The 16649-nt window shown below is 41.2% G+C and overlaps 1 protein-coding gene across 1 annotated transcript in view; it reads left to right on the top strand.

Annotated features, from left to right (window-relative positions):
- The window catches only part of uvrag (UV radiation resistance associated gene), a 105767-nt gene that overhangs the window by 5708 nt on the left and 83410 nt on the right, over positions 1-16649 (top strand). Inside the window, exons 3-6 of the mRNA XM_084073275.1 lie at positions 732-766; positions 2238-2399; positions 4421-4495; positions 4626-4711. Coding sequence (XP_083929401.1) covers positions 732-766; positions 2238-2399; positions 4421-4495; positions 4626-4711 — 358 coding nt within the window. The remainder of the gene's footprint in view (positions 1-731; positions 767-2237; positions 2400-4420; positions 4496-4625; positions 4712-16649) is intronic.

The raw sequence follows: 16649 nt of genomic DNA, 5'->3' as shown, positions 1-16649 counted from the left end.
CCACCTCTCTATAGAGGACCACATGTAGGGTACGACAGTGGATCATTTGTTGCTATAATGTGTTATCCCATTCACTGTAAAAGAATTTAGGTGGATAATGGATATTTAGCACAACATGATACTTGATCATGGATGGCTCAACTCTTAGAACCACGCTTTGCACTTTTACACATCCATGAAGAAGTACTAGTCCATATTATCACACATGGATCTTGTTTAGTCGATACACTTAGTTTGTTTTAGCTCTTGCTCATTTGATTTTGCTATTTTGTCTCATCTGTTTAAGAAAGTAGGTAGCTGATATATTGCACTTTTACCTTAGTGCTAGGTATACTCTTGGTTGCTTGTTTTTGCAGAAAATGCACTTAAGACTTCTGGTGATTAGTAGTTTCATTCCCTACCTATGTTGAATGCACTTATTGTATGTCGCTTTGGATAAAAGCGTCTGCTAAATGACTGTAATGTAATTGTCACACCACATGGTGTGATTGAGTTCATAATGTCACAGCATATAGCTTATAGTGATTTAGTAATTTACAATAGCCAAGGAAGGCAGAACTAAAGAGGTTAGGTTATTGCAGTTGTATCATAATCCATTTAAGCCATGGCAGTTGTGGTTCATACATTGTAATGCATAACTCTCGATCAGTATCTCAGCCAGTAAACTGAAGCTAGATTTTTGCTGTTCGTCTGGCCATACGTTTAAGCGGCCTTTCTTTTTCTCTTTCCAGACTTTTACAAGAGTGAAGTCATACGAGACTCATTGGTGAGTGTCATCATCTGCAGACAATTTAAACTCCTCAGGTCTGACTCTGCGTCCTGGGGAAGGCTTCCAGACATAGTCAACGGCTGCAGCCAACTGTTGGACTGTGTTATCATGCATTGAGTTTCAGAGAAAGTGCCGGCCAAGGATTTGACAATTGTGAAAGAGCAAGGGAAACAGTTTTTCAATGCCTTGTGCAAGACACTTCCTGTGTTTGTCCCATCCTGCAGTACCCAGCCAGTGCTGTTATTCACGATGCTAGTTGTATTTTTCTACAATACTTTAATTTAGCCAACTTTTGCTATTTCACTCTTTTGCCTTTTTTCTAATTATTCTCAAGGATTATTATAGCGTCAACATGAATTAAACATTATGATGCCCTGCTAAACTCGCATCCCCCTTAATCTGTGTGTGTGTGTGTGTGATTAGACATTATGTACATTATTATACAGTATACTGTATATACTGTATATGACCAGCTTCTGAAATAACACATTCTTCTTTCCATTGTCATTTGTGTGGATGATGTCATTGTCCTTTCTTTGGCTGTCCTAGAGTTAGTAGTGCACCTCACACATGTACCAGCAGCTGTATGCTCTCTGCATGCGGCCTGTCTACAACAGCAGTTAAAGTGTAGCAAATGTCCAGTCATGAGCTGATCTAAGCACTTTTCTTATCCCCCACACACACACACACAAGCCTATAGGCTATATAATGCACTGCAGATGAGATTCACGACGCCTGTGTCTCTCAGTCCCTCTGTCCTGTTAACGTTAGCATTCTTGAAGTTGACCGCTGCTCTGCAGTGTTCCATTTCTTTCCGGGCATCTCCGGTCCATCGAAGGAGACATTTCCGTTGGGCTTCCTGTTGTTATTTGAAATCTCTCCCTCTACTTCCTCACTAGTTCTGTTTCCCTCTTCTCACCGCTAGCCCCTGCCCTGCCGTCAGCCTAAACCCCTGCATTCGACATTTATCCCTTGGCTGACATTGAACCAGAGATTAAGAGATAGCATTGGAAGGAAACTGTTATATTATAGAATAGAGGGGAATAGCTGTCTCGGAAAATGAATGTCAGTCAGACAAATAGATTCCAGAGATTGCAGGGATAAGGGACACTGTAGAGATGTTTGTGTTCAATGTGTTTCTAGATACAACTGCCCTCCATGCACTGATGGATTGACACATTAACAATCGTCTTAACCACTTTAACTCTGGCTTCCCTATTTTTGGCTTGTCATTAGGCAAAAAATAATGTATGGAAAGAATTAGAGCTACATGCTGATGACATTAATCACAGGATCCTGGTTGAAACACATTTTGTATCTACATTACAGTAGTTACACACAGTCAGTTGACAGTCAGAAAAATCATCTACTATGTATCTATCTATGGTATGTTTATGTCTTGTAATTTCTGTTATGGATTTAGTATAATTTGTGCTGATCTGTGTGTGTGTCTGTGTGTGTGTGTCAGAATCCAACGTGGCGTAGCCTGGACTTTGGTATGCTGCCAGACCTTCTGGACACGTATGTGTCATGCTTTGTCGTCAGGATCTGGGGAGGGCAGAAGGAACAATACCAGCACCTAATAGAATGGAAAGTCAACCTGGATGGACTCAGATACACAGGACAGCAGGTCCGAACACACACACACACACACACACACACACACACACACACACACACACACACACACACACACACACACACACACACACACACACACACACACACACACACACACACACACACACACACACACACACACACACACACACACACACACCTGACCTGAGAAATATATCAATATTCTATTGTTATCGTGATATGAGTCTGGATATCATAATATTGTGATCTACAATCTCACAATGCACCGCATTGCAACACGTTGTGAGCTTGTAGATCTGAATTGTTTTGCTATTTAAAAAAAAAGAAACATTATCAATATCGAGGTATTCGATCAAAAATATTCTGATATTTGATTTTGTCCATATCGCCCAACACACACACCTGCAGTTTTCACAATAGAATGACAAAGTGCTTTGCAGACATTGAAAAAGTAATACATGAAAGCCAGTTTAACTGGAATCCTGCCACATACTATACACTGTGGGGTGCCCAAAAGGTAGATTGCGATCTACTAGTAGATCACAAAGGCTTGAATTAAGGTGACTTGATTGATTTGCATGAAAAATGTCTTGTCAGCTCCATTTGCAGCTTCTATAGTAAGCAAACCCACAATGGAATGCTTTGTTTTTCTGTGCAAACTTCAGTAGCATTACAACATTATATAAAAATGTGCATGGCAAAGAGGCCGAAAATCAGAATGTGAGGAAGATTTATTTTTTCATTATGTCCCATTACAAGTGCGTTTGCCCTACCGTGGACCCGAGGGAGTGTCTAGTGTGTCCCGGTGTCTAGTTGGTCTGATCGGTGGTTTCCAGAACCACCAACCAATGTTCATTATATATGGGACCGATTGACTCAGAATCGGCGCACGTGCCACGGAGGACCCTATAGGGAGTGATTCCCAAGTGGGAAGTCGGTCGGATCAGCGGATCTCCAAAAAATATAGATAAAACCGCAAATCCCCATTATAAGGAGTTACCCTGGCCTGATGTCATAGTACTGACGTCACAGACTGGCCTGGACTCCATATTTGAGCATGCCTGACACAGAACTTCATATATGGGCATAAAAGGGACACAGACAGACAGACATATTCAGAAATCTCCATGTATGGCCATAAAAGGGACACAGACAGACAGATGGGTACAACGGGTACTCTGACAATGGAAGAACGCGTAATGCATAACTGGTGGGCATGCATTTCCAACTTACATCGTTCCCAACTTGCATCGTTCCTGAGTAGGCCGTTTTTTTTTATAATTGATTAAAGCGATTTGTTTGATGAACTTCAATCTAATCTTGATTCTTTAGTTTTGCCTCTTACATGCAGTCACAACAGTGCTTGGAAAGCAGAGACCGGGTGCAGGCATGCTTAACACAAAGCTTGATTAGTCAATTCAAGTCAGTTAAGCTGTGAATAGGTAGTGCTTGATTTGATTCACCAGAGCAGGCAGGCACACGCAAACCTTCAGTATTGCACCCGATCAAGTTAAATTAATTTTGGAAGGTAGAATCATATTGTATCATATTTAGTGGGCCATGCCTGGCCGAGTCCTAAAAGTCATAGCAAATCTAAGGTGCAACAAATCAGGAGAACAGAAAAATGAATAATAATTATGCATTTAGTCTTCAACAGCAACGTGACTGAGTAACTTAACGCAATTTGGATTTGTGTCATGCCACTATATTAGTGTGAAATTATATAAACGTGTTTATGTAATACTCACTGCTGTTCAAAATCAAATACATTTGACTGTAATTTCAGAAATATTGGCTCTTACAGTAAAAGAAACATTTTGTGTTCCAGCGTCTTGGTAGAATGCCGCTCAAAGCTTAAACATCAATCGAAGGCGACTTCTTAGCAGCATGCACATCATATTGTTTAAAATGTAACATGTGCCGTCGTTCTCTTCAAAGCTAATCCAAACATCCCAGCCACAGACGGACACACAGATGTCTTCTCCTCTTTGTTCTCCCTGTCTTCCGTAAGGCTCCACAGTCAAGTACCAATTCTTTGTCTCTCCACAGATCCGCTCCAGGAGTCCAAATGAGATCATCTTTGGGCTGAACGATGGCTACTATGCAGCTGACTTTGATAATAAGGTACAGCCTTTCTGTCATTTCCAGAAGCTATTCTGTACAATGGAGGACCGCGCGTTAACTAAGTTACCTTTATGTGGAAGCTGTTTTTTTGTTTTCCACTTTATTTTGTACTGACCTGTGCTTTTTGCAGGATCAGTCAGAGGGAAAGAAGAACAGCTTGCTTCAGGTTGACCAGAGTTCAGTGAGGAACTCCTACAGTGTATTCTCTTTGCTGAGGTAAGACATCTTGCTTAACGGCGAACCATATCCCCCTGTTAATTGCATTTGTATAAGTTCTATGGTACAGCAGCCTTCTTTTCTCTGGTTCCTAGGATCTCATGTCTTCTTTCACTTACTTATGGCAGAGGAAAAGGAAAAATCATAGAATTTGAAAATTGTCTTTTCCAGGCCTGGATGTTTTTGGAAAAATGATCAAACAGTCATGGAAATCAGTTTTATAAATAGACCTATTTTAATATGTTCATTACCGGTCCATTCAAAAAATATATATATGAATAATAATAATCACACAAAATCACAGAATATGAACTATATTCTGTGTGTCAATCATTCTTGTGATTGAAGATATACGGCATACTGTCTGGGACTCAAGTAAGTTTCAGTAACACATTTCCATAACTTCTCAATGTTATACATTGTTGGAAAGTCCTTGAAGTTATGGAAAAGACATGGAAATCCATTGGTTAAAATGTGTAGAAACCCTGTTATGGGTTTCATCTACACTTGTATATGGGATGTAATTGATCCCCCCCCTTTTTTCCCTTCTCCAGGATTTTAGGGTTATTGAACAAATAATAATGATATTGATTTCAAATAGGTGCCTGATAGTTCCTGGCCTTTTTTTTGTGATCGTGAGTCGTGACATGATGACACTCTCTGCTGTTGCGTCTGCTCATATTTTTAGTGTTTTGTTTGAGTTTTGCTGATCTTGTCCACCAGATGGTGCCATTGTAAAACCAATGACTGGAACTGTGACTAGTAAGGAGTCACAGGACACTTATCATTGAGAACTGCCAAGAATACCTTCTGTATTTTATTTCTTGGACATGAAAGGATATACACATGGAAAGCTTTAATCAAGTTGGTCTAATAAAGTTAGTCATTGTAATTGTTCAGCGTCAGAGCTCAGATAATAAATTCCATTACAATGAAATGGCTGGACCGTATTCATATGGGAAAAAACCTTTCATACACATTTACACCACAAGGAGGAGACACACTATGATAGAATGTACCGTTGGCTGAGAGAAGAATATAGCATCCAGACCTGACAAACCTTAGGTGTTATTTACTGTAGTTGTTGCCTGCATGTTGACAAACATGCTGTAGGTCTACTGTTCTATATTTGAATGTGGCACATTGTAAGCACTACCTAGTGTATTACCAGGGCTTTCCCAGAGGGAAACACAGTGTTAAACATAGACTCGTCAATTACAAGTTAATTACACCTAATTACCTCTAAATAAACCTAGAACTGGAAAATTCGGCCAGAAACTCCTAGCATAGGAATAGGATAAGGATCCTGTCATTAGAAGCACTATGAAGGACCCACAAACTCTTTCTTTCCATAAGAGCGAAATCGGGAGGGGGGTAAATAAATATCACTATGCATCACGGTTCTTGGACAGAGTTGAGACGTCGGCCACAGTGTCAAGAAAAGGAAGATGACCCTCTCTCATCAATGAGTTCATGGAAGAGGACAGTGTTGCCTCCCTGGAGCTAATCCAGGTTGAATCGTATAGTTTTTATGACCTCTGCCCTTGTTTCTTCCATTCTAACCGCCTCCTCCCCCATCCTCCTGTTGTATCCATACCCCAAGGGGACTCTGTGGAATTTTAGGCAGCTCCATTGATTCTGACTTCCCTCAAGCTCTTTCGCCTGCAGTTCTCTCTCTGTCTCTTTATTGTGTTTCTCTCTTTCTCGCACTCTCTCTCGCTATGCGTCTGTCTCTACTGAGTTGTGCTTTGGCCCAGTGTGCTCACGTCTTGATGGTTTTATGATCATATACTCTGGAATGATTCATCAGATACTGTACCTTTCCAAAAGCATTATTCCCCATCCGACTGTGTACAGTATAACAGTTTATTGTGTTCACCCTGTGGCCTGCAGAGCTGTGGCGCTCTCCAAGCATTTTCACTTCCTGAAACACTCCAGTGGAGTGAGTGCTCGACTGCTCGTCAAGCTACTGTGCTTGCAGTGGGAGTCTCACCTTTGTCATTATCTCACCTGCCTGGGTTGCATGTACTGATAAATGACCAGTGGATGTTTCACCGTTTATACGTGTCAGACATTTTTTGCCCATTCTGTAATTGTAGAGTGTAAACGGTGTTTGTCTTTCATTCCACTCCAAATCCTAATTTTTACTCCTGCTAGAGGATTGGCAGTATGCCTTTTTATCGCATGGGGAATGGTGGCCACAGAGGATAAGGTCCAGAATCTCAGATAGCCTCTCCAAAACTGTCTAACTCTGCACTACAGTACACTACACTACAAAGAACTTCCTCAGCGCTATGACAGGAAAGGATGGGAATGCATTCTGTGAGAACAACACACTCAGAGGATCTTGATTAATGGCAATTTGGCTGCAATTCGACTGTCTGCTTCTCTTCTTGGCTCTGGTTGACACAAGACCCTAAGCTGGATGTGTGAATAGCATGACGATGTACTGTAGGACAGGGGGAAACGCAACAAAGGCTCAGATAGAAGAGTGTACAGATCATTAATCAGCTAAATCCATCTAGTCTCTCCCAGAGTTTTTTTTTCTCCGGCTGGGAAAGAGTTTTGAACCACATCCTATATATGTGTCCTCCCCCCTGCTCGCATATGCCTCTAGGGTGGTGCAACAGGGTGGGGGTCTTGGAGCCAGGCACACCTGATCCTGGAAGAATAATGCACTCCTTTGGCAAGTTGTTTTATGTCGAGTAAGGGTGTGTTCACACTGTCCGCCTGTTATGAAGAAAAAGTGCTGCCCAGAACGCTTTTTCTGCTGAAAATGAAAGACGTGACATCCTCCACCCATGACAGTGGCACGGGGTATATCACAACCTCGTCCAGGATCTCTGTCTGAACAAAGCTCATTGTAAAAGGAGCTCTGTCTGGACGAAGCCTTTTAAGGCTTACTTCAGGCTAAGCAAGGGGCAATTTGAAGGCCTGTTGTTGAGGGTTGAGCCAGCGATCTCGAGACACAATTTATCGTGATTTGTCAGCAGATAAAAAACGGCTCACGTCTCATGCGCAATTCTCAAAAAAGTTTAACTGTTCTCAACTTTTGAAAGAGTTTCACTCGGTCAAAAAAAAGCTCACTGCGCCTTTTTAAGGCAGCTGCCTTTTGCGCCATGCAGTCACCTTTTGGTCATTTGTCATAGGTTATAATGTAAAAAGGTGGTGCCTATAAGTGTGAACATGCCCGTACTGTGCTGATCCGGGCTCAGATGTTCTTCGTACATTGAAAGTTAACCCTCCACTCACCTGACCGAGACTTGATTCGGCATGTGGAGAAAGAGGGGCGGGAAGGAAGATCTGATGGGATTAGTCGTAGGCTTGGCTTGCAATCAGCAGACATGGATAACGACAGGGGGGGTGGCTAAAAAACAGAAGCTTTGCCGGACGTCCAGTCACAGACTGTCAGACTGCTTTCAGTTTCATTGGGCCCAGGCCCATTTTGGCCGTTTCTGTTGTTGTTGGCCTAATGCATTTTTACAAGTGCTCTTCAAGTGGGTCTACTTGAGAGGTTGAATTATGTTCTTATTTTTTGACGTTGAATAATGTTTAGAATGCCAACAGACGTTGAATAATGTTTAGAATGCCAACAAAGGGGATATTTGGTTTGGCCCGAAGCATATTATGATAATAGTACAATAATAGGCTGTCACACAAATGAATATGATGCATACTAATCATATTAGGACTCAAGGTCCATAGCATTGTGACTCATCTGAGCACAAAATACATGATATTTCTTGATGCTCTAGTCTCATGCTGCCTGAGTTGCTCTGGTGGTGAACTGCTGATAAGCCTTTTCCTGCACAAGGAATCCAGAATTAACATGTTAACATGTACTGTATAGCCAGCAGCTGGCTTGTGTGCAGCATCCGACCCGAGGGCCTCCTTGCATGTTGGTATGGTGCTAGGCCGTGGTTTTCAGCCATGGGATATTGTTGTGGTGGTGCATTACTGTGGGCCAGTTTAAACAGCTGTCGGGAGCTGATCTCGGGGCCTCAAACACCAGCAGCTAGACTATGGAAAGCAAACGGGCCACTAAGCTCTAAATACTAAGTGTAGATGTTCTTGTTTAAATTTCACACCTTTGGAGAGGAGGATTGTGGAGGATTGTGGTATCAAAGCAATCCAACAATGAGCATTCTGAGAGGGGAACCTGAGGCTGTTTTTGGAGATTTCAACTAGCAATTTCCATCAAAGCCCATCAACTGTAGTTAATTATCACAAAACAAGGAGGCTGTAGTATCAATACCAGGGCTCAAGCTTTTTTCCTTAGTGTCCCACAACTGTCCCGAAATATACTTTCAGCTCAAACCTGTTTATGATTGGTGCTGTATATGGCGATGGAAATTGACAATTACATACTGCACATACACTTAGAGCATGTTTTATAGTAAACAATACATTTGAAAGGACATATGTCATTAAATGTCACTTTCTTAGTTTTTGGTCTTTTTGGGTTCTGTGACTTCCCTTCTACAAAAAAAAAAGTTTTTTAAACACGAAAATTAAACACACGTGACGTGTCGTTTGTTTTGATCTGGGCATTTCTTTAAATGTGTACTGTCTGTCTGATAGTGAGTCCAATTGTTGGGCTGCTTGTAATGATCTCACCAACCACGGAGAGAACATATTCTTATTCTCCCTGTCTACCATGTTTTCGCAAACCACATTAAAAACCGGAAGTACTTCCTGCCATGCGTTTTCATTTTGTATTGCTTATCTGTGTATATAAAACTATAGATTCCTAAGATCTCTAAGAAATATAAGATTATGAGATTTCTAAGAGATGTAAGATTTCAAAGCAATTGGAGCATTGCAGCACTGCAGCATTGGTTTAACCTGCACTACTGTGAGTGTGAAGCAGTTTGTTTATGTTTAATGATGAGACCAAGAAAGAGCCTCAACAGCGCTCCCTGCAGCCAGAACGGGTCATTTATCATTGTAGTTGAAAAAGCCTCAGAACACACAGAGAAACCAGAACAAAATGACATAAATGACTGTGATAACAGTCTGAAAACAGGGCGGTCACTCGACCTCCACGGACAGACTCGGGTCGGGCCTTTTTTCGTGGGCCCAAATATAGGGCTGGGATAAGCTGGTTATCCCAGTCAAAAATCACCATGCTTTATCGGAGTGGCTTTTTAAGTTGAACACACTCATGTTTTACATGTTTTAAGGACCACAACAAATAAAATATATTTCTTCAAAAACAGCATAACATACACAAACGTTAGCCTGGGACCAGACGAATCTGTCAGGTCAAAAAAAATAATCCCCTCTGCGATTTGGGTCTGGCACCGCTCCGTTGAGAATCCATTTCCTGCTCCCTAAGTCTGGGGTGACCAATCAGGGCCCAGTATTCAAATATGGGAGACTGTAACTGGTCGTTGGTTTTAGGTATAACCAATTGTATCCAGAGCCATTGTTTTGATCCCGCCTCTTGGGAAAAAAACGTCCTCATAGAAGCACCAGACTCATATCCATGCAGTGATATAGTCTGGCTACGCGAGGCTACACAAACATAGCCACTTTAAGTTAAACACCATGACAGCTTCATAGGGTAACATTCAGTTCAATTTGTTTTAGTTCATATGTACCTAATTCTCGTCTTTATCACGCAGTTTTATGCAAGCATTTTGATGGCTTTTTCGCGCCTTTTTGTGGGTCTCTCTATGATTAATTTTGTGTGTGTAAACGCGTGTCATGTAGCATAGAACTTGTGCCGGTACCACCTCATTGAACACCAAACAATTAAAATGATATATTCCATGACACATGGACATAATATCATTTGTAATGATAACTTTCTCTACTTTCCCAGTTGCTATTTTTATTGTCCCCACGACAACGGGACATCCTTCCGAGCGTTGATAGATATGCTTATTTGCTTTCTATCACATTCAAATTAGAGACAGTGCTTCAGAAACTGGTTTACTGAGACAGATTCTCATGAGACATATGCTCCCCCCCCCCCCCCCCAAGCTGTTTCCTTCCTTTGATACTACACTGTCTCTGTACCCGTATGTGTCCATCACTTTCTCTCACTCTTTCTCCCACACCGTCTCTCATTCTACCTCCAACATTATTCCATCTTTGGTGCTTACCTAGCACTGCTGTCTCTAGCTTCGTCAGCAGGTCGATCTACGCTTCATTCTTAAGGTACATTTTTTTCAATTGGAGCTGGTATAGAGTCGACCAAAAGACGAAAAGTATGCAGCACATGTTTTATTGCAAACGCCCAAGCTTTATTTTCCCACACCTTTCCTCAGGACCTGATGAAGCCTCCTATATGAGGCGAAACGTATCGTTTTGTTGTTGGGAAAATTAAGCTTGGGAACTGACAATGCATTTTATGTGCTGCGCTTCATTCTTCCCACATCAGAGGTCGTATTAACCCACTTCTAAGCTTTTGCTATTTCTATCGATTTCATTCCTTTTAAACAAAGACGGTAAGCTGTAACTTTCTAATATAAATTTATGTGAGGTTGTTTATGAAACCCCTGGTTTGCAGCAAAGCCCTTTTATTGTTTATTGTTTGGCTCATTACACCAGGCAGCTTAAGTAACCATGGGGAACTGTTTGGGGTTTAGTGTGAGGCAAGGGCAGGGGGCTTTCTCTCGTGACTCGGGAGCCAACCTCCATAATCATCTGCAGAGCGCTTGGCCCCTCTGTGACCCTTGAGACAAAAAAAAATCTTCTCCCAAGATCTCTCTGGCTTCCCTACTCCTCTGCCATAGTTGTCATGTAAACATAGCTTACAGCATCTGAGTGGAACCTTAGAGAAAGCAGCCTGGAGGAGTATGTAAGTGTGCATGCTGGCCTGCCAAAAAGATTTCAGCCTGCTAATCTTATCTCCCATCCCCTGTACAGAGGGAGACAATAGTAAGGTGAGATGAATGGCAAGGAGGTGAATGTGTTGACATTCTTCACCAATGAGGCACAGGTTGACTTTAAAGGTGTTGTTTGTTGTGATTTTCTACCATGGTGTCTCTTTTTAGTTTTGTTTGTGTTACGTTGGTGGTGTGTCCCTGGCAAGGTTGGGACAAAATGTCCCTGAATTTGTTTTGAGCACGCTGATTGGCTGCATTGTTTGCCATGCAGTTTTGAGTAGTGGTTGCTGATCGTCGAGTCAATACAATCATTTGTGTTGCAGCTACTGACTTGGGCTTGTTTGATTAGGTCGCTAGGGCGGTCGCCATCATTTTACCTGATTAATTGTGATTAACAATTTAATTGTGTAAATTAAAAATACATTTCTGTTTGTCTTTTAGGCGTCATAAGCAAAAATTGCACAGGGCTGTCAAATTTAAATATATAAAGAAACTGACACATTTAATCATTTTATACAAAATATTAAATACATAGTGGAAATAGCCCATCTACCATCCAGTCGGCGCATTGTGAGGATCTGCTATTTCCGGTATTTTTGGAAAATGGTTGAAAATGTATGAACATTTTTCAACATGGCCTCGATTATGCAAAATAATTTAGATTATCTCAAATAATTGCGATTATGTAATAATTGTGATGGGCCTAATGGTTGCATGTAATGAACGGTTGGAACACCAGACAGGTCTGGTCGGCCTTCCTTTGGCTGAGCTAGCGAGCATGGCTTATGTTTGACAAATCAACCTGGACATTTTAAAAAGATCTGTCTACAGATTTCATGACAAGCTGCTGATGCTTATATTGCATGCATTGACTTGATTTGTTCTCATTTCCCCACAGACAAGCTATGCAGAATAAAGCATCCTGTTTAGCCCATTCAGTAAAATCCTCAGTGTTTATTGAACTCGATTAACACTGAGGATTTTACCGTGTATCATCACCCTGCAATGAAGGGTTTGTGCCTGCTACGTCTGGCCTATATCTGCGTCAAAAGAAAAAGTCGGCACAGCAAAAAAAAAAGAATTGTTTCGACCAAATTTAGCCAAACTACGGAGCATTCAGCTGTTGCATATAGTGTCTTTCTTTTGATACATTTACTTACAATACTTTGTCCTGCAGCAGCGACATTATATATGGATGTGCATAACATTACCTTTTGAACTGACCTATATCTGTAGACAGAGTGAGTGGGACTTGGAAGGGGCTCAATAAACCTTAACAAATGCCGCGATCTCTTGTTCCACGATAAAACAGCATCTCACAGAGTGAAAACCATGATATGACATGGCCGAAAGAAGACCGTTTTCCTGTTTCCTTGAGATCCTACCAGGATAGACGGTACCAGGATAGACGGAGGAAACATCCTCTCGTCTCTCTTGGCTGCACAAAAGATCCACAAAAAGTTTTCCATGAAGTTCTGTGTCAAAGCGCTCTCTCAAAATAAAAAAAGAAACGAAATGATGTGGGGAAAATAGAAGAATGTTTGCAAACTTAACACAAAAAAGAAAACAAACAACAAAGAAAAACTAAATCCTGATTCATGCCTCTGGAACATCATGATGCGAATTAGAACCCGTTCTTTAGCCCTCGCCCCGTTTACGAGGCCATGAAATCAGTGGTGGAAAAAGTACTCAAATGTTTTACCTACTGTAAGTAAAATTATCAATACTGCAATGTAGAAATACTCTGTTACAAGTAAAGTCAAATTTTACTTTAGTAAGTATTGAAGTATTGGCATCAAAATATACTTAAAGTACCATAAGTAGAAAGTACTAATTTTGCTGAATGTCCTGTTTCACAAGTTTTCAAATGTCTAAAATCTTTTGAAAATAGCAGATCTACAAGCGATCTGCAACGCATTGTGAGCTTACAGATCGGCTATTTTCAAATGGCTGAAATGTATATAGGGCTGAAGTGGTTACTGTATATTTTGTAATAATAATCAAAATCTACAAAGTAACTAGTAACTAAAGTTTTCAAATAATTGTTGTGGAGTAAAAGTACTGACAATTGGAAATACTCCAGCAAAGAAAAATACCTCAAAATTGTACTTATGTACAGTACTTGAGTAAATGTACGTATAGTTACTTTACACCACTGCATGGAATGCAGTGTACCGTAGTTGATTTGATGTGCCCAACTCTTCAGGGACAACGGACTCTGGTCTCTTCTTCAGACACCAGGCCGTTCTCTCACTTATCTCTGTAAGCCAGATGACACATCTGTCTTTGCTGATGCTGCTCTGCACTGATTGCAAGATTATGAATTCTGGACCGCAGCACGGCGCATAAACCATAGTAAATATTTATTTTAAGGTCATCAGCGAAGTAAAGTGAATAGAAAACAGAGGGTGGGCGTGAGGGAGGTTGCCAGGCTGTTGACCTCCGGCTCTGCTGGAAGGAGTTTTTAAAAGACTGGGAGGGATTTTGAGGTCAGAAAAGTCAAGGCCATTTGTATTTTCCTGAGAGTCAATTTCTCATATCTCATATTCTCACAAATCTTTCAAAATCTCCACCGTCTGCAATGCATTACACCAACAACTCTCCCATTTAGAAAAGTTTCTACAAGTCTTGTTTTAGCAAAAGTTCTGTTTTGAAAGTTTCAGGAGGACTTTTGTTTTTCTCTAACACCCCTGCGTACCCTTGTGCCGGGGTCAAATGAGCAAATGTTATTGTTTTTCTGATGCTTATCAATCTTAACATCAAGGGCTGACTGCTTGTGAAGCCCAGGCAACCCTCAGTCATAACTTCCTGTAAAGCCCCTGCAGCCTAGCTGTTAGTTACTCTTCACACCTTAAAGCCTGATTTATACTTCATCATGCATGTCAAAAATAACCTAGCGATCTACAAGCTAGAGAGCTTGTAGATCAGCTATTTTGGCGAGTCTTCATGACTAGTTACAATGTGTTCTCTGGATGGCTACCCAGCAAGGCAGGTAGTAGATACTTTCTCTTCTCTGGATCCATAGGTTGTGGTAGGGCTTGATGGGCAGGCCCTGGGCCCAGACACAGGGAGCGATAAGGGGGGCAGACATGCGTGAAAAGGGGGTTGAGAAGATAACTGCTCTCACCTAGGGGAAGAGGCAGTATCAGATTCCAGCATCGCAATCACCAAACAGATGAAGCTGTCAAAACAGCTTCGCCCCAACGTTCCAGAGGAGGACTATCACCGACGGCTATCGCTGTCACATTAAAAAAAAAAAAAAGGAAGAGAAATGGTGATCCTGTTGGATCTGCTCCTCCACGAAATGCTTTTTACATAAAAACTGGAATTATTTGCCAAATAGTTTATCGGGCAGCCATGATGTAGTAATGTGCTATAGCGGCCATGGAAGCTTCATAACTCCAAATCCCAGAAGAATCCCCCAGGATTTGCAAAATGATGACCCCCACTGAGCTGGAAGTCTATTCTAACTGAGCCTCACAAACTAAAACCACTCAGGAGGCAATATTTGGAATGCTCAAAGCAAGTGCGTAGCTAAGCAAAAGCCATTTTCTCATCAGAGCGGACTCAGAGGAGTATAACACCTACTCCTACCATTCATGAACCACACTGAAATTCCTTGCTCTTCCCGGGCTCTTTTGTTTGCATTATGAAGTCAACCTCCTGAGTTTAAGTTGTTGCATCACAAGCTAGAGAGGTGTTGTATACTATTTGTGTTCAGAATCGGTTAGAACTCCCACTGGTGCTTTTTACGCCAGAGAATGTCCCCCATTAGAGACATTTGTAAACCTATATTGCTTACAGGCATAGACGGACGATTTAGGGCTTTGTTCAGTATACACCAGTAATCCATTCACACATCACTAATTACCTCTGTTGAAGAGAATCAAAGACGGTGAAATAGTAGAAGAGTTCACTCAAGGATGTACGACTTATCAGCCGACTCAAAGTGTACTGTCTGTGTACTGCAGCTTGTCAACTCGGGCATTTTCAGTCAAACTGAGCACAGTCTGTCATCACACCGTCACGTTAATCTCTAGATTGGTCTTGAAATAATCAGAGTACACTCTGGGGAAAACATAGGTTTGTGTATAAGGGTTCATAAATAAAAGCACCGGCCAAAAGCTGACAGACATACAGTATGGGAGCAATGTACTTTGTGTTTTCTTTTTTTACTAGCACTGCATGGAGAGAAATGCACTTTGCTTTAGGTTACATCACCTTGCCATGACAGTTTATATTTGGTGATTGATTAGTAAATCGTAAAAAGACAAGATTTTATCAGTTCACTGTGTAATCCGTCATTTACTTTGTGGGTTAGGGTTTGAGGCACTGCTGCAGTCCTGCAGACAAAGTGGGATTTTAATGACAGGGTATCTTCTAAGGAGAAGTAGCCTCATTACCTCCATTGGGAGCTCAATTAGTAGAGAGCCATTCTTTACCACTTGAGCCAGGGAATACAAGGCTAACCACTGCACTACATCTATAAATTAAAGTCACTTTTTCTGTTTTTCATTTGTCTAAGGACTCAACATTACTCCTCTAGTCTATAGACCACCCAATGTGGTTAAAATGTGTCAGGTTGTCTTGCCTGTGTAATTCTGCTTTCCTATTTTAAGCTGCAAGCTTCTCTACCAAACAGGTGAATAGGAACAGACTGGAATCCTGACCTATAAGAACCATGTACCTCCCATGACAGTGACTTCATATTTAATAAAGTAGCTCCAAAAAATAAATCTCAACTATTTTTGCAGCTAATTGTGGGCTTGCTGCAGCAGCAGCGAGCACACTATTGTTCTCGCTATTTCTTTATTCTCCCCAAAAGTTTGGCGCCTAACTACTCCTACATACTTTCACTACAAACTCCTTTCAAACTGTAAAAAAATCCAGCTTACTGTGGACACCTATGCTTGTATTTTTAGAAATGTAGTAGTTTTTTAAATATTTAACTTTAAGCACCCAATGCATTTACAATGGGGTTTGCTAGTGGGGAGAGAGAAGGACACAGGAGAAATGCCCTGTTTTTTCTTAACGTCACTGTGGCCACATTTTTTACACTACAGATATTTATTTTACCAAGTTGGCACGAGTCTATTCTCTGA

Source organism: Gymnoscopelus microlampas (genome assembly GCF_963454915.1).
Source record: "Gymnoscopelus microlampas genome assembly, chromosome: 12".
Classification (NCBI taxonomy): domain Eukaryota; kingdom Metazoa; phylum Chordata; class Actinopteri; order Myctophiformes; family Myctophidae; genus Gymnoscopelus; species Gymnoscopelus microlampas.
The sequence above is the reverse complement of the archived record's forward strand: the minus strand, read 5'-3'. Positions and strand labels throughout refer to the sequence as shown.